This window comes from Macaca fascicularis, chromosome 17 (genome assembly GCF_037993035.2).
Source record: "Macaca fascicularis isolate 582-1 chromosome 17, T2T-MFA8v1.1".
Classification (NCBI taxonomy): domain Eukaryota; kingdom Metazoa; phylum Chordata; class Mammalia; order Primates; family Cercopithecidae; genus Macaca; species Macaca fascicularis.
Window position 1 is genome coordinate 58543782 of NC_088391.1, and position 21919 is coordinate 58565700.

At 39.9% G+C, this 21919-nt stretch overlaps 1 protein-coding gene and 1 long non-coding RNA gene across 2 annotated transcripts; one reads left to right on the forward strand and one right to left on the reverse strand.

Annotated features, from left to right (window-relative positions):
* Nucleotides 1-1166: 1166 nt before the first annotated feature.
* Nucleotides 1167-14065, forward strand: LOC141408933 (uncharacterized). The gene is made up of 3 exons (XM_074021575.1): nucleotides 1167-3120; nucleotides 4729-6539; nucleotides 14009-14065. Exons 1-3 carry the CDS (start codon nucleotides 2172-2174, stop codon nucleotides 14063-14065), a joined length of 2817 nt encoding a protein of 938 aa, XP_073877676.1. The 5' UTR covers nucleotides 1167-2171.
* Nucleotides 14066-15162: 1097 nt separating this feature from the next.
* LOC135968026 (uncharacterized) lies at nucleotides 15163-16513 on the reverse strand. The gene is made up of 2 exons (XR_010582450.2): nucleotides 16396-16513; nucleotides 15163-16231 (listed from the first exon to the last, which is right to left on the reverse strand). It is a non-coding gene; the product is annotated as an uncharacterized lncRNA (long non-coding RNA).
* Nucleotides 16514-21919: the final 5406 nt, after the last annotated feature.

Below are 21919 nucleotides of genomic sequence, written 5' to 3' on the forward strand. Positions count from 1 at the left end.
AGCCAAATATCCCATGTTGAAATGGTACAAAAATTTAATTTTTCTGACATAGGGCTTGCTTCTAAGTTTGATATAATGAATATCTTGAGTCATATGTATGAATACATATTGATATAGACACATTGTACAAATATAACATTTGATTTTATATTTTAAATCATTTGTTGATTTGTGTATACAACATATTTTAGCACGTGAAAAAATTTGACATATACAAAATTGAACTCGCTTATGCCAATGAGTGCTAAAAATACAAGACTTTTTAAAAATAAAAGTATATCTTTCAGGAACGGTATACAATTCCTCTCAGGATCTTCAACTAAACTACCAACAGAAATTTTCTGACATGTCAATGTGCCAGTTTCTCTTATCTTTTGTTTGTACTTTCAAGTAAGACTTTATTTTCTCTCCCTTGGAATGCCATCATGAATGCAGATATATGAAGACACTCAGTTTCTAATCAAATACATCAAAATATGTTCTATTAACTTTGTCTTTCTCTCATTTTAGAAATGAGGTATGACTTTTACTCTGAGGGAATAATACATCATCATTCCTCAACATATCATATTATGTGTTTTCTATTAGGTTAATTTTGGAATAATAATATGAAGAATAAAACTGAAATTTGAGTGACAACAGGTGTGTAAATAATAGCCCAGTACCATCAAGCAATATTCCATCTGGTATAAAATTGGTATGAGACAAGTACTTTTAGAGAAAACGTGAGCTTGCCAATCAGATTTCCTTTCCTGTTTCATGAGAAGCCAGTTTTGGCTACCTTAGACATCTTTTGATATACAAGTATCAGTCCACCAATTTTAATTTTAACAAAGCTCTAGAAAGTCTACTCAAAAGATACATATATCTTCAGTAGCCAAATTATATTCTCAATATTATGTAGGTAGTTTTCTCTCAGATTTGAGAATTTGTTGCAGACTTTTATGGAAAAATTGAGATTGCCTTGAACTATTTAACAGGTTTGTTTTAGGAAGATACTACCTTTTCCTCCACTAAATTAATAGAACTGACATTGATAGGCAAGCAGAATCTTTAAAAAGCCAAGAATAGCAGTTCCTAAAAAACTTTGATATTATCTAGCACATCATTTTAACTTCACAGAAAATAAAACTGAGATTCACAAATATAATGGTTAACCCTGAAAGGACACAAAGATAGATGTGTACCCGCCCCCCACCCGCTACACCCTTGTTCTGCTCTCTAATCTTTGCACGTACCAGAGGCTTCGTAAGTTCTGTAAGTACATGTTTCTCTTTCTGAGGCCAGGTCACAAGGAATGTTTAAGTAAGATAGCCAGGTCACAAGGTGTGTTTAAGCAAGATAGCCATAAACTGGTCGTGCAACCTGATGCAATATAATTAACTGCCTTTGTGTAAAACTGCTCTTCCGCCTCAAGGGTTGTACTGAAATATCAGAAATGGCGGGAACCAATCATAGTTTGCCAAATCGCTTTGTTCAAACTCCAGCCAATCATACCTCCAATTTGTATAATGATTCTATGCCTACTTTCCTTAGACTATATAACATTGTTCGGAGCTCAGTAGGGGAGCTCTCCTGCCCGTCTCGTTTCACGAGCAAGTGAGAGCTCCAGGTTCGAACCTGTAATAAAGATCCTTGCTGCTTAGCTTTGACTCTGGACTCCGGTGGTCTTCTTCGGGGAATAAACGGTCTGGGCATAACAAATGGGGGCTCGTCCGGGATTTCCCCCAAGCCCACCAGACTCCCAAGTCAACGGATCTTAATCTGTAGGTAAGCCGGCTTTGTCACTGTCTCTGTCTTTGTCTCTGTCTGTCTCCCTGAAATTTCGCGAAATCCGTAATCTGTAATCTGTATTGGTCTGTTCTGTAAGTGGCACGGTCTTGGCGGACGCGCTAGAAGACAGCCACTCGGGACTGGTGGGAGACGTTCCCCAGTGCCCATCTGGGGGCCTCCATCCTTGGTTGCCCCGTCTGACTCAGGTCGGAAGTCCGACACGCGCTCGCGAATGCTCATCGTTATTACTGTCTGTCCATTATTGTTAAGTGTTAAGTGTAAGCCCAAAACGAAACATAAAACCTTTTCTTCCCCCTCCAGGACCGGACCTGTCGGATACTCCCCTCTGCTTCACACTCATTTTCGTCCCCCCTTCTCTTTGTAGGAGCAGTCCAAAGATGGGCAACAACCAGAGCACGCCGCTCTCACTCCTTGTTACCAATTTTAAGGATGTGAAGGCTCGGGGGCGTAACTTAAGCGTAGAACTAAAGAAGGGAAAGCTAGTTACTTTCTGCCGTTCGGAGTGGCCCTCTTTCGGCGTAGGGTGGCCCTCTGAAGGAACTTTCTGTCTCTCTATTATTACTAAGGTAAAAACTAAGATTTTCCTGCCAGGGCAGTCAGGACATCCTGATCAAATTCCTTATATTCTAGTGTGGCAGGATCTTGTGGAAAACCCACCACCCTGGATAACTCCATTCATCCTTGAGCCCTGCAAAGTCCTAGTAACGCGACCTACAAGACAAAAGACTCCCTCTGCTCCCTCGGCCCCTGTGCTGCCGGACAGCCAGGACCCCCTAACGTTAGAACCCACATTTCCCCCACCATATCAGCACCCTATCCCGCAGGACCTAGTCCCCCAGGGTGGTGCTTCCGTAGAGGGAAACCGAGAAGCGGAAGCAGCCGAGAGTGAAAGTAACCTGGGGGGGCCGGCCGGCCGAACACGAGGCCGCGTACAGCGGGACCAAGCTTCCCGACTCCCTGACTCCACTGTAGCCCTGCCTCTCAGAGAAATAGGATCGCTCGATGATACCGGGCTCTCCCGTCTCATGTATTGGCCTTTTTCCACCAGTGATTTATACAATTGGAAGTCCCAAAATGCTCGGTTCTCAGATAATCCCAAAGATCTAACCTCGTTGTTAGACAGTGTCATGTTTACTCACCAGCCGACCTGGGATGACTGTCAACAGCTCCTCCGAATCCTGTTCACAACGGAGGAGCGGGAAAGAATCCAAGTTGAGGCCAGAAAACTGGTTCCAGGAGATGACGGCCAGCCAACTGCAAATCCTGACCTCATTAATGCGGCTTTCCCTTTGACCCGGCCCAGATGGGACTACAACACGGCAGAAGGTAGGGGACGACTGCTCATTTATCGCCAGACTCTAATGGCGGGTCTCCGGGCTGCAGCTCGCAAGCCCACCAATTTGGCTAAAGTATATTCTGTGTTACAAGGTAAGACAGAAAGCCCCGCTGTGTATTTAGAGAGATTAATGGAAGCCTTCAGACAGTTTACCCCTATGGACCCGGAAGCACCGGAAAATCAGGCAGCGGTAGTAATGTCCTTTGTAAACCAGGCAACACCAGATATTAAAAGAAAACTCCAGAAATTAGAAGGTTTAGAGGGAAAGCAGATTCAGGACCTCCTTCAGATGGCCCAGCGAGTTTATAATAATAGGGATACTCCAGAAGAAAAACAGTTCAAGGCAACCAAAGAAATGACCAAAGTCTTAGTAGCAGCTTTCCCCCAGGCAGGAAATGGCCAAAACAGAAAGCAGAAAAAGCAAGGCCCTAGGCAAGGATTAGAAAAAGATCAGTGTGCTTATTGCAAGGAACGTGGCCACTGGATTAAAGACTGCCCAAAGAAACGGAGACCAGCTAACCCTACCTCCGTACTCGTTACCCAGGACTCTGACTAGGGAGGACGGGGTTCGGACCCCCTCCCCGAACCCAGGGTAACTTTGCAAGTGGAGGGGTCCCCAGTTCGCTTCTTGGTCGATACTGGGGCGGAACGCTCAGTCCTAACCAAACCAATTGGAAAAATGTCTAAGAAAACATCCTGGGTGCACGGGGCCACAGGCATCAAAAAATACCCCTGGACAACCCAGAGGACTGTAGACTTAGGAACGGGAAAAGTCTCCCATTCCTTCCTAGTCATCCCAGAGAGCCCCTGCCCTCTACTAGGGAGGGACTTGCTGACAAAGATGGGGGCCCAAATCCACTTTGAGCCAGAAGGGCCCAAGATAACTGATTCCCAAAACAGGCCAATATCTATCCTGACTGTCACCTTAGAAGATGAGTACCGACTCCATCAAGAGCAAAAGCCCCCCGATCAGGGAATTGACTCTTGGCTCCAGCGTTTCCCTGAAGCGTGGGCAGAAACTGGGGGCTTGGGGCTAGCTAAACATCGACCTGCCATATTTGTGGAAGTTAAGCCAGGGACGGACCCCGTTCGGGTTCGGCAATATCCTATGCCCCTGGAGGCAAGAGAAGGAATTACGCCCCATATCCGCCGACTCCTAGACCAGGGAGTCCTACGGGCTTGCCACTCATCCTGGAATACTCCACTGTTACCTGTTCGTAAACCCAACAGTACGGACTACAGGCCAGTACAGGATTTAAGAGAAGTTAATAAAAGGGTCATGGACATACATCCCACTGTGCCCAATCCATACACCCTTCTGAGTGCCTTACATCCCAAAAAACAGTGGTATACCGTTCTTGATCTAAAAGACGCTTTCTTCAGCCTTCCTCTGGCTCCCAAAAGTCAAGAACTCTTTGCATTTCAATGGACGGATCCTGAGAGGGGCATCAACGGTCAGCTAACATGGACCAGACTGCCACAAGGGTTCAAGAACTCGCCAACTCTGTTCGATGAAGCCCTTCATGAAGATCTGGGTGAGTACCGGCGGCAACACCCTGAAATAACTCTTTTGCAATATGTTGATGATCTCTTAATAGCGGCCAGGTCCCCGGAAACTTGTGTTCGAGGGACTGAGGACCTCCTGAAGACTCTGGGGGAGCTAGGCTACCGAGCCTCAGCAACAAAGGCTCAGATCTGCAAGTCAGAGGTAACTTATCTGGGGTACCTATTAAAAGGGGGGCAACGCTGGCTAACCAAAGCCCGAAAGGAAACAGTCCTACGCATCCCTAGACCCCAGTCAACACGGCAAGTGAGAGAATTCCTGGGGTCGGCAGGGTTCTGTAGGTTATGGATACCCGGATTTGCTGAGTTAGCCAAGCCCCTATACCAGGCAACAAAGGAACGGCAGCCCTTCAATTGGACGGAAGAGGCTGAGCTGGCCTTTCAGCAAATCAAAACTGCCTTGTTATCAGCCCCCGCGCTGGGGCTCCCTGATGTCTCCAAACCCTTCCACTTATACGTGGATGAAAGTAAGGGTGTTGCAAAAGCCGTGTTAACACAGTACCTAGGCCCCTGGCAGAGGCCAGTTGCCTATTTGTCAAAAAAATTAGATTCAGTGGCTGCTGGCTGGCCACCCTGCCTCCGGATAATCGCGGCGACCGCCCTAATGGTCCGAGACGCTGATAAACTTATCATGGGGCAAGAGTTGCGCGTTATAACCCCGCATGCCATTGAAGGCGTCCTCCGGCAGCCGCCGGACCGATGGATGAGTAACGCCCGGCTCACCCACTATCAAGGACTGCTGTTAAACCCCCTCAGAATAACTTTTCTGCCCCCAACCTCTTTAAACCCTGCTTCACTGCTGCCAAATCCAGACTTGGACGCCCCGTCCCATGAGTGCACTGAGATACTGGCTCAGGTGCATGGGGTGCGGGAGGACCTGCAAGATCGTCCGCTCCCCGACACAGAACTCACCTGGTTCACTGATGGCAGCAGCTATGTCCACCAAGGCCAGCGGTATGCAGGAGCGGCTGTAACGTCAGAGACTGAGGTAATCTGGGCGGAACCCTTGCCTCCAGGGACATCGGCCCAAAGAGCCGAACTGATAGCCCTTACACAGGCCCTCACCCTAGGGGCAGAGAAAAAACTAACAGTATACACGGATAGCCGCTATGCTTTCGCTACTGCGCACATACATGGGGCCATCTACAGAGAAAGGGGACTATTAACAGCCGAAGGCAAAGAAATAAAAAACAAGCAAGAGATCCTAGCTCTATTAACTGCTTTGTGGAAACCAAAGAAATTGGCTATTGTACATTGCCCTGGGCATCAGAAACCAACTACGCCAATTGCTCGAGGCAACTTCTTAGCCGACCAAACCGCAAGGAGCATAGCAAAAGCTCCCAGTCAGCTCCTCGCGCTCCAGCTCCCCGATCCTGGCCCGCGAAATTTGCCATGTTTTCCCGACTATACCGAACAGGATCGCGAATGGATGAACACGCTTCCACTAAAACAGGTTAAAAATGGGTGGTGGACTGATATAAATGACCAAACCATCCTACCAGAAAAATTAGGACGGCAGGTGTTGGAACACATCCACCGGACAACCCACCTGGGTGCCCGGCGAATGATGGACTTAATCAGGCACGCCAAGTTTAGAATCAGGCGCATAGCTGAACTGGCCAGCGATGTCACAACAAATTGCAAAGCCTGCCAACTAAACAACGCTTGCCCCCAAACCCAGACCACCACAGGAATTAGGTGTAGAGGAACTAGGCCTGGTATCTATTGGGAAATAGACTTTACTGAGATAAAGCCTGGAAAATATGGGTATCAGTACTTACTTGTCTTTGTAGATACTTTTTCAGGATGGACAGAAGCGTTCCCAACTAAGAGAGAAACTGCTCAGGTTGTAGCAAAGAAAATTTTGGAAGAAATCCTCCCCAGGTATGGCTTTCCCGTCCAAATAGGGTCAGACAATGGACCAGCCTTCGTTGGTAAGGTAAGTCAGGATTTGGCTTCCATTCTGGGGGCAAATTGGAAATTACATTGTGCTTATAGGCCCCAAAGCTCAGGACAGGTAGAAAGGATGAATCGGACTCTGAAGGAGACCTTAACTAAATTGACCATGGAGACTGGCGCTAATTGGGTAGTACTTCTCCCCTACGCTCTGTTCCGGGCCCGAAATACCCCTTACAGACTAGGCCTCACACCATATGAAATCATGTATGGCAGACCCCCACCCCTGGTCCCCAGTCTAAAAGATGACTTACTCAAACCTGAAACTGAAAATGTCTCTGAGCTCCTGTTCTCCTTACAAGCCTTACAGAAAATTCACCAGGAAATTTGGCCCAGACTACGAGAACTGTACGAGGCAGGACCTCCGCCGACGCCTCATCCGTTCCAGCCGGGAGACTGGGTCCTAGTCAAGCGCCACCGGCAAGAAACTCTTCAACCCAGGTGGAAAGGACCACTGCAAGTACTCCTGACTACTCCCACCGCTCTCAAAGTAGAAGGCATCGCTTCGTGGATCCACTACACACACGTCAAACCAGTGGACCCAACATCCGACCTTCTCGAGCCGTCTGGAGCACCGGTTACATGGACTGTAGACAAAGCTAAGAACAATCCCTTAAAGCTAACCCCGCGCCGTCATCCCCATAGCCGTAACCATGTCTAGCTTACCTATGCTTTTATGCCTTATGCATCTGACTCTCCTCACTGCTGCGCCGTCTAATCCCTATGTCTGGAGGTTCTGGCTCTATGAAAACAAAACTCACCCCGGGGAAACCCCCCAAGCGGGTAAACTGCTAGCTAGCACAGACTGCCCCCCCTCAGGGTGTAATACTATAGTTTACCTCAATTTCACTAGGTTCCAGATTGCCCAACCAGCAACACCCATGATCTGTTTTGAATATGATCAAACTGAATATAATTGTAAAAATTATTGGTGGCACCAGAGTGCAGGTTGCCCATATAGCTACTGTAAGACGCACTCTGTCCGATACTGGAGAGAACGACAAGGGTGGTATTTTTACAAAACTGAGTCTCCCGTCACTTACACTTGGATAATTAGAGACCCATGGGACTCTCGGTGGACAACCCCACAACATGGGGGAGTATATTACTCATCAACTAGTACCTGGCCCAGTAGCCATTTATATCTGTGGAGAAGTCTAGTCCAGATTCAACCCTTAATCCACACACAAATCCACAGGCAAGAAACCAAGTTATCACAAGACTTGCAGCCCTTCTCCTGGCTAACTCTATTACGGGAAGGGCTAGCATTCGCCAACCTCACTGGTTTAGGCGACCTGTCCTCTTGCTTTATGTGTGCAACCCTAGGAAGACCACCATTAACGGCTGTTCCTCTATCCTCCCCTCCCACAAACTATACAGGTTTTAACTCATCGATAGTCACGATACCCGATGTAGCCCTGTACCGTGACCCATACCAAGAGAAATACCCCTATTGTTATTCGGCATTTAGCAACAGCCTCTGCAACCAATCGGCTACATACCCTAATAGTCCCATATATGCTCCCCCTGGTGTGTTCTTCTGGTGTAATATGACTCTGTTAAAAACTCTGTCCAAAAGCATCTCTGACGGACAGTTGTGTATCCCTGTTACCCTAGTTCCCCGACTGACACTGCTAACCCCGGCAGAGTTCATAGGCTGGGCAGGGACCGCCCCAACTAAAACTGCGCGACATAGACGAGCAGTTTTTCTACCACTAATTGCCGGAATATCCTTAACCACCTCTGTCGTCGCAGCGGGGTTAGCAGGAGGGGCCCTACAACACTCCATGATAGAAAACGACAAGCTGTTACAACAATTCTCTGTTGCTATGGAAGACTCCGCCTATTCCCTAGCCTCCCTTCAGCGGCAGCTCACCTCCCTAGCACAGGTCACCCTTCAAAACCGCAGAGCCTTAGACTTACTCACGGCTGAGAAAGGAGGTACCTGTATGTTCCTCAAAGAAGAATGCTGTTTCTATATAAATGAGTCAGGGTTAGTTGAGGAAAGAGTCCAACGCCTACACGAACTAAGCTTAGAAATGAAAAAGCAACAATTCACTACAGCCGCTAACAATTGGTGGAGCTCTTCAATGTTTTCCCTTCTGGCACCCCTTTTAGGCCCCCTAATGTCTTTACTACTTCTATTCACTATAGGCCCCTGTGTGGTAAATAAAATTTTACAATTTGTCAGAGAAAGGTTTGATACCATCCAACTAATGGTCCTCCGTAGCCATCACCAGCCTCTCCTGCACCCAGAAAGTGAGGCTATATTATAAGACTCTGGAAATCCAAGATTGGACATCCAGTTACTTATGAGAAGGGAGAAATGAAAGGACACAAAGATAGATGTGTACCCGCCCCCCACCCGCTACACCCTTGTTCTGCTCTCTAATCTTTGCACGTACCAGAGGCTTCGTAAGTTCTGTAAGTACATGTTTCTCTTTCTGAGGCCAGGTCACAAGGAATGTTTAAGTAAGATAGCCAGGTCACAAGGTGTGTTTAAGCAAGATAGCCATAAACTGGTCGTGCAACCTGATGCAATATAATTAACTGCCTTTGTGTAAAACTGCTCTTCCGCCTCAAGGGTTGTACTGAAATATCAGAAATGGCGGGAACCAATCATAGTTTGCCAAATCGCTTTGTTCAAACTCCAGCCAATCATACCTCCAATTTGTATAATGATTCTATGCCTACTTTCCTTAGACTATATAACATTGTTCGGAGCTCAGTAGGGGAGCTCTCCTGCCCGTCTCGTTTCACGAGCAAGTGAGAGCTCCAGGTTCGAACCTGTAATAAAGATCCTTGCTGCTTAGCTTTGACTCTGGACTCCGGTGGTCTTCTTCGGGGAATAAACGGTCTGGGCATAACAACCCCATACTAATTACCTAGTATGGGCTCAATAAATATGATTTCCTAATATTTTGAAAATTTCACCAATTTTCACGTTAGAAATAATAATGCAGAACACTGTGCTGGGAATTCTGAGGGCTACAGAGGAAACAAAGCAATATCTGTTTCCAAGAATGAAATGACATTTGCATAAATAACAGAATATTAAGTCATCGAACAGACATGTACTGTGTCCTTCCGATGCAGTCAGCATTGTGTGAGTCGATGATGGAGTGAGAGTGAACACAGCAGTCATGTGCATGATTTTCTGGAATTTAGAGCCAATTGAGAGAAATGTGGTTAACAACTGAATATATAAAAATATATAATTACACATATGGTAAGCGCTTTGAAAAAAACATGACATAAGAGAACATATTACAGGGAGCCTAAATTATACTGAAGTTTAGGGAAGCTTTCTTTCAAAAATGATCCTAGACCTGTTACCTGAAGGGGGTCTCAATCCAGACCACAAGAGAGGGTTCTTTGATATCGTACAAGAAAGAACTTAGGGTGAGTCGACAGAGTAAAATGAAGTCAAGATTCTTACAGAAGTAACGAAACAAAAGAATGGCTACTCCATAGGCACAGCAGTCTCGAGGGCTGTTAGCTGGCTATTTTTACGGGATTTTTTTGGTCATATGCTAAACAACGGATGGATTTGAAAAGTTAAAAATTTAAAAATTTACCTGTATGGTCTAAAAAGGAGAGCTTTTCAGTTCTGGCAACTCCTTTAAAAATGGGTGGGGAGTTTCCAGAACTGAGGATTCCTCCCCTTTTTAGAGGATGTGGGATAACTTCCAGACATTGCCACGACATTTGGAAACTATCATGGTGTTGGTGGGGGCGGCTTTTAGCTTGCAAATGTAATATAATTAGCATTTAATGAGCAGCGAAGACTGCCAGAGGTTGCTTTCATTGCCTTGTTGGTTTTGGGTGGGTTTTGACTTCTTTACCACATCCAGGTTTGTTTGTTTGTTGTTTGTTTTGTTTTGTTTTGTTTTTTTGAGACAGGGTCTTACTCTCTCATCCAGACTGGAGTGCAGGGGCATGATCTCAGCTCACCGCGCAAGCTCCACCTCCCAGGCTCAAGTAATTCTCCCGCATCAGCCTCCCGAGTAACTGGGACTACACGCCCACATCACTACTGCCTGGCTAATTTTTGTATTTTTAATAGAGACAGGGTTTCACCATGTTGGCCAGGCTGGACTCGAACTCCTGACCTCAAATGATCCACCCACCTTAGCCTCCCAAAGTGTTGGAATTACAGGGATGAGCCAATGCGACTGGTTCATCTTGTTTTATCAGTGTGGTCTTTGTGACCTATATCTTTTGAAACAAGATGACCTCCTGTCTTATCTTGTGACTAACAAAGCCTAGCCTCCTAGAAATGCATCTCAGCAGGTCTCAGCCTCATTTTTACCTCGCCCCCTATTCAGGAGGAAGTCACCCTGGTTCAAATGCCTGACAGACTGAGATCCAAAACAAAACAAAACAAACACAGGTACAATCCTGAAACAGGAGAAAATATTGTATGCTTTAAAATTTATAAAAAGATCAATGTGGCCAGATCTTAGAAAAACACGAAGAGATTCACTTGAGATGGGGATGGAGGAGGGATGGGGATGGGGAGAATTTACCTAGGGCATATCTGTAGCATGGATTGTCTGTAAGTTCAAAAAGCATGATTGTCATGCGCGTCCGTGTGAAGAGACCACCAAACAGGCTTTGTGTGAGCAATAAAGCTTTTTAATCACCTGGATGCAGGCGGGCTGAGTCCGAAAAGAGAGTCAGGGAAGGGAGATAAGGGTGGGGCCGTTTTATAGGATTTGGGTAGGTAAAGGAAAATTACAAAGGGGGGTTGTTCTCTGGCTGGCAGGAGTGAGAATCACAAGGTGCTCAGTGGGGGAGTTTTTGAGCCAGGATGAGCCAGGAAAAGGACTTTCACAAGGTAATGTCATCACTTAAGGCAAGGACCGGCCATTTTCACTTCTTTTGTGGTGGAATGTCATCAGTTAAGGCGGAGCAGGACATTTTCACTTCTTTTGTGATTCTTCAGTTACTTCAGGCCATCTGTGCAAGTCACAGGGGATGCCATGGCTTGGCTTGGGCTCAGAGGCCTGACAATGATGGGTGACCTTAATCTGACGCATACTTTGTTGTTAAAAAATATATCACTATTACGAGTTTTAGTATTTGCTTTTTTCATCTTTCATCTGGCCTTAGAACTCAGCCTTAATGCTAGCTCAGTTCTTTCCTTATACAAATTTGTGAAGACTTCATAGAGCAATCAGATGTCAAGAACTATCCCCTCATTCCTCCACACACCTACATGCCTACATGCTTTGATATCTAAATGATATAATACCAAAATAAGTTTTACCTTTAATTTGTCATTTTGGTCAGGCTAGCCCTGCCTATTGTTATCCCAGTCTAATATTTTAAATTTGATAAATTTATCAATATAACATACTAAGTGACTACCCAAAGTTGAACAATAATGATTATTAATATATGTTTTGAAATTAGCACAACTCATTGCTCATGTCATGTAGTAAAGCCGGAGATGCCAAGGATATGGCTCCTGCATTGGCTGCATCTATTTCTTAATAGATATCTTAGCAAGTGATTTTTTAAATTGATTTTTTAAAAGTATTGTATTAGTCTATTTTCATACTGCTATAAAGAAATACCCAAGAGTGGGTAATTCATAAAGGAAAGAGGTTTAATTGATTCATAGTTCCACATGGCTGGGGAGGCCTCAGAAAACTTACACTTATGGCTGAAGGTGAAGGGTAAGCAAGAACCTTCTTCACATGGTGGCAGAAGAGAGAAGTGCAAGCAGGGGAAATGCCAGATGCTCATAAAACCATCGGATCTCATAAGAACTATCAGGAGAACAGCATGGGAGAAACCGTTGCCATGATCCAATCACTTCCCTCCCTCAACATGTGACACGTGGGGATTCCTATTCAAGATGAGATTTGACTGGAAACACAGAGCCAAACTTGTTAGGTATCGAGCTTATTACTTCTGGGCCTGGTTCCAACACTCCAATGAAAATCATTAAGCTTTGATAGAGTATTTTAGGCTGATGTCAAAATTTGCACCTGAAATTTTTGTAATGTCTTCATAATTCCTTCCACACTCTTTTTCTGATTTATTAATACAGATAAATGACATTCCAAATTGAGATTTGGAGTCATGGTATAACAGAATATTTATGTGAGGAAAAAAGCCATGGAAAGTAACAGTCGTCTTATCTATTCAGACATAGAAAGCAACGTTGAAGATGGGGGAGAAAGCCACAACTGTGCACTTATCTGCTTCCAATAATAGTTCTATTCATGAACAAGCAAAGCCTTATCAATGCTGAGGTTTCAATAAAACAGTTTGAAGGTGAGTTTGGGACAATTAAAGAGAGAGCTCAAGAGCTTGATTGTGACTCCTTTCGCAGAGACCTATGCTAATGCACCTGTAATTCTCTGTTAATCCATTAGGGTATGTCTTAAAATTTTTTCAGATTTTATTCACATGCTTGAAGGCCTTTTTCTCCAGTCTACAACTTCCAATATACTTACAAAATTAGCAATATATCATCCTCATTTACTTTATTGTACTATAATTAAAATTAATAAAAATTAGAGTTTTATAGTTAAATTAAACAATACAAAGTTTTATAGAGAAAGAAGTTAAAGTACCACCCATTTCCCATCTATTATCAACCCAGCATACAGATTACATAGGAGTAAATGCTGTCAATATTTTGGTGTGTGATGATGTACTTTGAAACCTTTTATTGTATGCACAAATTATGTATGTGTGCGGTCATGAGTGTGTCTGTATAATTTTTCTTGTTATTTTATTATGGGAATTTTCAGATATAAAGAAAATTTGAGGGACTGGGCACGATGGCTCAGTAATCCCAGAATTTTGGGAGGCTGAGACTGGTGGATCACTTGAGGTCAGGAGTTTGATACCACCCTGTGTGACAGAGCGAGACCATCTCAGAGAAAAACAAAAAGAAAATTTGAAAAAAGTTCTAAACAGCTGACATTATGCTATGTTTCCTTTATTACATGTCTACCTGTCATCTCTTTATCCTCCAGCCAACTATCAAATCATTTTACCCTTTCAATGCATTTTAAGGTACAATGCAGATATCAGTATCCTTATCCTTAAACATTTTGGCACGCAAATCATTACTCAGGGTTCAGTATCTAGTCACTATCCTTTCTTTTATAATTTTAAAAGTAAGATGTATTAATGTATAATTTATATACAGTAAGACTTACTCTTTTCAGATGTATAGTTCTATGAAGTTTGACATTTCTGTCAAATTCAAGTTGTAGGATTTTCCTATTACCCCCAAAAGTTCCCGTGCTATCTCTTTGTATTTAGTAATTTTCCCCACTCTCAGCTCTAGCAATCACTGTTCAATTTTTTTTTTCTATTTGTTTTTTGTTGTAGGGTGAAATAAATGAAGTCATAGGATATCTGCGTGCTTTGCCACATTCTGGAATGTGAACTTTGTATTCCCTAAAATAGGCTTATGTAAAATTAATTCTTTCATTCTCAGTAATCTGTTCAAATTTCCTTTTAAATTCTTGCCTTTCAATTCTGCTTTCCATTTGAATCCAGTTCTGTTTTCATACCACTACCTAGTTTTTACATTTCAGTAAGATCTCCATTACAATAAGATAAAGCCCAGCTGTAATGGCCCTACTGGCTTGCTTTTGCCTTGCAATCTAACAAGAAAAATTTGTATTTCCTGAGGGCCATTATTGGTTTAGCTCCAACATCTTATAACTTTCATTCAAGACAGCCTATACATTTTCATTATCTTGGTAAATCTCAGAATGCTTTGTTTTGCATTCTGAGATTCCTTGATGAAGAGGAGGGTCTGTTCAGTCTGTTGGGGGACTGAGGATTTTATTTTTATTTCTCACTATTCTTTATTGAGGCAGATGAGATAAATAGTAATATCCACTGTAAGGTTTTAAAAGTTTGAAAGGATCTACACATTTTTCTGCAAGTTAAATTTTATCCAAATTTTAGACTACAAACTGTATTTCAGTAAATCTGCATAGTAATAGTGAATATACATATTTAAGTGAATGGATACCTTGCGCATAATTTAGGAATTTGGACTCAAAATGTCAAATAGTGACATGTACATTCTCAAAGATACAATCATTTATATGTGAAATTTTATTCATATTAGCTAAAGATAGTTATGAGAAAGCAAACCTTTAAATAGTTATCATATATTTAAATTATATTTCCATTGGGTTTTGTCCATGAGGCAGAAAGACTCAGAATCCTGAACAGTCAGCAAACAGATGAAGGTGGGATTTGGGAGAAGCTGTAATAAGTTAAAAGCCTGGTGCAAATATGAGCATGAAAATAGGGCAGAAATCTCAATACAACCAGGAATAGGTTTGAATTAAGTCAAAAGACCAGAAATCAAATAGAATAGGTGGTTGTCAGAAGAAACACTACATAGATTCGGGAGTTCATAAATTGCTTATTAAGTTAGAATCTTTACAAAGTGTCAAATTTTGACATTGTGGAAGAGGTTTGGTCTATAGAATTAACAATAACAGTGGTTAAGCAATTGTAAGTAGGATTCTAGAGTAAATTTTATTTGTCTATTGACATTTCCTTTTCTCTCTCACAGATTTTCTCCTTATTCCTTCTTTTTCTTTTCTTCACACTTTGTTCTTCAATATTGCTATATATTCTCATTAGTTTAACATAAGAATAAAATGATTTTGTTTTACCCAACATACAGAAATACAAATATACAATTATAGAGTATAAAAATATAAAGAAACATAGTATTAGTAAACATCACAAATGCACTGAGAGTACTTTCCTTTTGATAATTAAAAATCACTGTGTAGATAGAATACAATTCGTTTTTATTATTTAATATTTCATTAGAAAAGGACATTGGTCTATGAAACACCTCTATCAATTGAGAAAACTGATCATTGAGTGTACCTGTGTGGTTTGATAATTCTTATCTAGGAATAACACAATAATAAATTCATCTGTCTTCTAGAAATGTTTATATTTGTGCTTTGCCTATTGTCAATATAATATCACTATTCTCAGCACGACCACAAACAGAAAAGGCAAAACTAAAAGGACATTTTACCTGGCTAATTTTAAGTGCTTTTAGTTTCAGTCATGTTGAGAGATCCCTTTCTTACTTTTTCTATATTATGTGATTTGGTAAATATTTATGTACCTTCAGGTGCCTGCCTATGGTTACCAATTATGGGCATGGTATGAATTGCAACTTTAAAAGAAAGGCACAGTAATGTAAGAACTTTTGTATTTTTTGTAGTGCCTTTTGGGTTAACCATAAAAACAACAAAGAACTGCTTACTAAACTTTAATTGAACTTATTTGCTTCATTTTATTGTGGTTTTAATAGCATGTAATAATAAACAATTTTAAAATGAAAATCATTACTACGAAGCATAGAATATCAAAAATCATAACATAATTTAACCCTATAATTCTACAGCTGAACAGCAACAAGATGCATGTTAGTTCCTGTTGAAAATAAGCTCTTCAAGGTATTGAAACATGATCTCCTGGGTCCATGCTTGGGCTTGAGCTACAGAATATCTCTCTTAGCTGTCACTTGCCTCCCATTTCAGTCAGATGGCTGCCAGTATTCTTAAAAGAAACAAAAAACTTAAGTGATGATAATCTAAGTAATACATTCAAATAGCACAATGTAATGCATTCAAATTTCGCTTAAGAAGTAGCTTTCTGAAAATATACTCACTAACTAGAAAGAGCATAACCATAAACAATTATTAGTGACTCTGTAAACTAACCTGTGTTTCCAGCATGGTCAGTTGTTTGTTGATAAGTTTTGGATATATATCTATTAATGAACTTAAAGAATATATCTCAGTTATCACAGATTATAGTTGTTATGCCCAGACCATTATCTCAGCACACTAAAATAAACCCTAGAAAGATTTCCTGCATGGCAGAATGAGGAGTACTATGAACCTGGTCTCCAGTGACATGGCCACAACTGTTCTTATTATAAAGACAAAGATAAAACCAACTAGGAAAACTCTCTGAAAACTGTCCTTAGTGTATACACCAAACAAAACAGTATTTATTCAAGAAAATGTACTGAAAATAAGTTAGTTGGAACTTGTGTTATTGAGATACAACTCACTTCCCATTGCCTAGCTCTGCATGAAAGACAGTCAACTTCAAGTGAATACAGTCAAGAAGGTGAAGATACTTCTGCTCTGAGCTCTAAGTCAAGGGCTACAGTGACTTCCTGGAAGGGGCAGACATCAAACACTTATTATCTGCTGCAGTGCACATGGCAAAGGCTAAATTCTAGGATAGTGCAGCTGAGAGGTATTGTGATCTGTTTTTCCACTTAGTTTCCCTGGTAGGTAAGAATTTCTGTGCTAGGTATGACAGTCCAAGAAAACCGGAACAATAATTTTCATGCCACAGCTTGTTCATTAACGTAGAGTTCAACGTAGGGAAAGAAAGCCTATATTACCACAGAATATCTCCCCTGCTCAGCACCCTACTGATGAAACAGGGACATCATTTCAAGAAAGCTAGGCCATTATGCCTGCCCCCCGTCTAGGAGCAGTGGCTTGGAGATTTTTCTGACAAGAGAAAGGCCGTAAGAATTGAGAGCTCAGTAGCCTTCTGGAAATGTATTGCCTTTATTGGAAGAGGAATGTTAGGAAGTTTATGCCTTAGGATGATATCAAAAACAATAGATATTTTTGTGAGAAGCACATAAGAAAATATGGATAGTCCCATGACAGCAATAATCTAAACTGTAGTCCTGTTAGTTTACCAAACAGAACCAGGGAAAGGTATTCCTAAGGCGAGACCTTCTGGAGTCAAAGCAAACTTTAAAGATTATTCTCAAAAATTATTCCTGAAAAGTAGGATGACTTTAATTGGGTCAGACTGTGGAAAAATTTATACCCTAGTGCATTGATAAAAAATAGAACAATAAACTGGCAATTAGTGGAGCCTAACAGCTGTGTGTAAGATCAGTGGAAAAAGATGGCTTAACGGAGAAATCAGAGAAAAATAAAGTCAAAGAGAGCCCTGCTAACAAGTCATCTCAGGGCAACTGTGCACATGTTCAACACTATCTTCTGCGAAGATACATCAGATGTTTCACACTGCAGGGGAAAATATGCCTTCTCTAAAATAAACCAGCTAAATTACAAAGGAAATGCATTTTTAAATGTTAACAATAAAGTTTGAATGTATGAAAATCAGTATCTAGAAGTATTAAAATGTATTATCTAATATGTACAGATTTCAGGAAAAATGTATATATGGATATGCAAAGAAATAAGAAAGTGTGAGCCATAAACAGGAAAAAACCAATAAACAAAAACAATAACAAATCACCACTACCACAACAAAAAATACCTCAAGCAACGGAAAATGCCTGTGAGAGGGTATAGGTGCTGGACTTACACAAATACTTCAAAGAAGCTATTATAAATACGTTCAATAACTAAAGAACAATCATGTTTATAGAAGTAAAAAAAAAAGGAAAAATAAAGAAGTAAAGGAATTTATGGCAATGTTTCATCAAACAGAAAAAATTTTTAAAAAGTTATTTTTAAAGAACTGAAAATTCTGTAATTGAAAAGTATAATTTTATTTAAAAATTACCTACTGTACCTGCAATCCAGCAGGAGTCAAAAATCCACTAAGTTGAATATAGATAAAAAACTATTATACAATCTGAATAACAGAAAGAAAAGAGAAATAAATGTAATGAACAAAGCCTCAACAAAATGTGTAACACTTTAACTACATCAATATATGTGTAATTGGCATAGCAGAAGGAGAGGAGAAAGAAATAGAAAAAAAAATAAGACAATTAAAACTGAAAACTTCTAAACTGTATGAAAAATATCAATCCACACATTCAAGAGCACAACAAACTAGAAGTAAGATCAACACAAAAGAGATGAATACCCAAAGACATCACACAAAAGAATGTCAAAAAAACTAAGACAAGGAGAAATTCTTGAATACAACAAGAAACAATGACTTACGCACAAGGTAACTTCAATAAGATCAACAGCTGTTTTATTAATATCATCATAAACAATGGAGACCTGAGCAAGTGAGAAAAGAATTAAACAGAAGACTAAGAGAAAATAAAGAAAACATAAAAACCAACCAATAATATTATACCAGCAAAAGTTGTCTTTCAAAAATGAATGGGAAATAAAGATATTCCCAGATAAAAACTGAGATAATTTGTTGCAAGAAGACAACCTTATAAGAAATTGTTCGGGAATTTTCAGAATGAAAGTCTGTTCTTCAGGGCAAATTTAAATATGTAAATGAATATTTTGCATTCTTTATTCTTTAACATAAAAAACAATCGTGTAAAACTATATGTATATCAATAAATCATCGAGCTTATGACAATAAAAATGTAACATATTTGACAATAAAGTTGAAAAAAATTAATAGGACAAAATCTAATAGTATGTTTGTTCTTCCATCTCTCAGTGTCTTTAAAATACATACAATTATATAAGGTAATAACTACAACATTAAATTTTGGGGATTATGACACATATATGTAATATGCATGACAAAATTTTCAAAAAAAGAGGGTAAGAGAAAATAGAGATATATAAAGTAAAACATCTATGTCTTTTGTGGAATTTGAGTTAGTATAAATCTTTAGCTAATTCTGAAGAGTTGCTTTATATGCTAAGCCCTATAATAACTATTAATAAAATAACTAAAAATATAGTTAAAATAATTAAAGAAATAAAATATGTCATATAAAATACTCAGGCAAAAAAAAACAGTAAAGAAGAAATAGAGGAATAAAAAAAGATGTGACATACTAAAGCAAATAGTAAAATGACAAATGCAAATAAGTCAATTACAACATAAAACGTGAATGGAGAAAACAATTTAATCAACAAAGATTGTCAGACTGGATAAAAAAGATGATGCAACTATATATTTTCACTTCGTAGATTCAAATACATAGAGAATGAAAGTGTGAAAAAAGATATATCACTCAAAGAACAGCCATAAGAAAGTTGAAATGACTGTAATATCATTTGAAATGACAGACTTAAAAATGTTATTAAAGATAAATGGGACTTTTATGATGATTAAAAGGTTAATTCATCAGGAAAATGAGGAAAATGTAATAACCATAAACATATTGAACTTACATTTGCTTAAAAACAAAGTTCCAGAAAACGTAATGTAATAATTGATTGAATTCCAGGAAGAAATATTCCATTTAGGAATAATAGTGAAGATTTCAATGTACCATTGTTAATACTATTTTTAATACTTCACTAACAGACCTGTATAGAATGTTCTACCCTAAAACCAATATATACTCTTCTGAAGTTTTCATTGAATGGTCTCCAAGAGACAGCATATGGTTGGCTATAAAACAGAGCTAATGAATGTAAAAGATTTGAAATTATACAACTGTATTTTGTGACCAAATATAATGGAAATATAAATCCATAACAAAAAGAAATTTAGGACTTGTGATAATTGAAAATGTGACACAACATACCAAAACGGAAAGGTTACAGCTGTAGCACTCATAGGAGGAAAATATGTATCTGTAAATTTCTGCATAAAAATAAGAGGAAAGATTTCATGTGTATAACCATATGTATAACTCTTTTTCTTTAAGTGTCTGGACGTGTAGAGCAAAATGAACTTAAACAATCAGAAGGAAGAAGATATTAAAGATGATAGTATAAACATATGAAATAGAGAATCGAATAACAATAGAGAAGACCAACAAAGTCCAATGACCATTTTTTGTCAAGATCAACAAAATTAGCAAAAATTTGGCTAAACTAACAAGAGAACAATAGAGAAATATCAAATTACCAAAATTAGTAACAAAAGAAGGAGTATCACTACTGACATCAGAGAAACAAAAGGGATTACAGAAGGCAATATTATAATCACTCTACATCAACAACAACAACAAAACATAATGAAAGGGATGTATTTCCAGAAAGACAGAAACTACTGGAAAAAAACTCGTGAAGAAACAGAAAATCTGAAGAGACTTTCTCTTACAGAGATTGGATTGGTAACTATTAAACTACCCATCAATATTAGACAGATCAATGAGACAGAAAATTAACAAGGATATTCAGGACTTGAACTCAGTTCTGTACCAAGCGGACCTAATAGACAACTAAGGAACTCTCCACCTCAAATCAACAGAATATACATTCTTCTCATCACCACATCGCACTTATTCTAAAATTGACCACATAATTGGAAGTAAAACACTCCTCAGCAAATGCAAAAGAATAGAAATCATAACAAGCAGTCTCTCAGACCACAGTGCAATCAAATTAGAACTCAAGATTAAGAAACTCACTCAAAACCACACAACTACATGGAAACTGAACAACCTGCTCCTGAATGAGTACTGGGTACATAACAAAATTAAGGCAAAAATAAATAAGTTATTTGAAACCAATGAGAACAAAGACATGATGTACCAGAATCTCTGGGACACGGCTAAAGCGGGGTTTAGAGGGAAATTTATTAGCACTAAATGCCCACATCAGAAAGCAGGAAAGATCTAAAATCAACACCCTAACACCACAATTAAAACAACTAGAGAAGCAAGAGCAAACAAATTCAAAAGCTAGCAGAAATCAAAAAATAACTAAGATCAGAGAGAGAACTGAAGCAGATAGAGACATGAAAAACCATTCAAAAAGCAGTAAATCCAAGAGCTATTTTTTTAAACAATCAGCAAAATAGATAGACCACTAGCCAGACTAATAAAGAAGAAAAGAGAGAAGAATCAAATAGACATAATAAAAAAATGATAAAGGGGGTGTCACCACTGATCCCACAGAAATACAAACTCCCATCAGAGAATACTATAAACACTTCTGTGCATATAAATTAGAAAATCTAGAAGAAATGGATAAATTTCGGAACACATACAATCTCCCAAGTCTAAATCAGGAAGAAGTCAAATCCCTGAATAGACCAATAAAAAGTTCTGAAATTGAGGCAATAATTAATATCCTACCAACCAACCAAAGCCCAGGACCAGACAGATTCACAACAAATTCTATCAGACGTACAAAGAGGAGCTGGTAACATTCCTTCTGAAACTATTCCAAACAACAGAAAAAGAGAGACTCCTCCCTAACGCATATTATGAGGCCAGCATCATCCTGATACCAAAACCTGGCAAAGACACAACAAAAACAGAAAATTTCAGGCCAATATCCCTGATGGACATTGATGCGAAAATCCTCGATAAAATCCTGGTAAACGGAATTAGCAGCACATCAAAAAGCT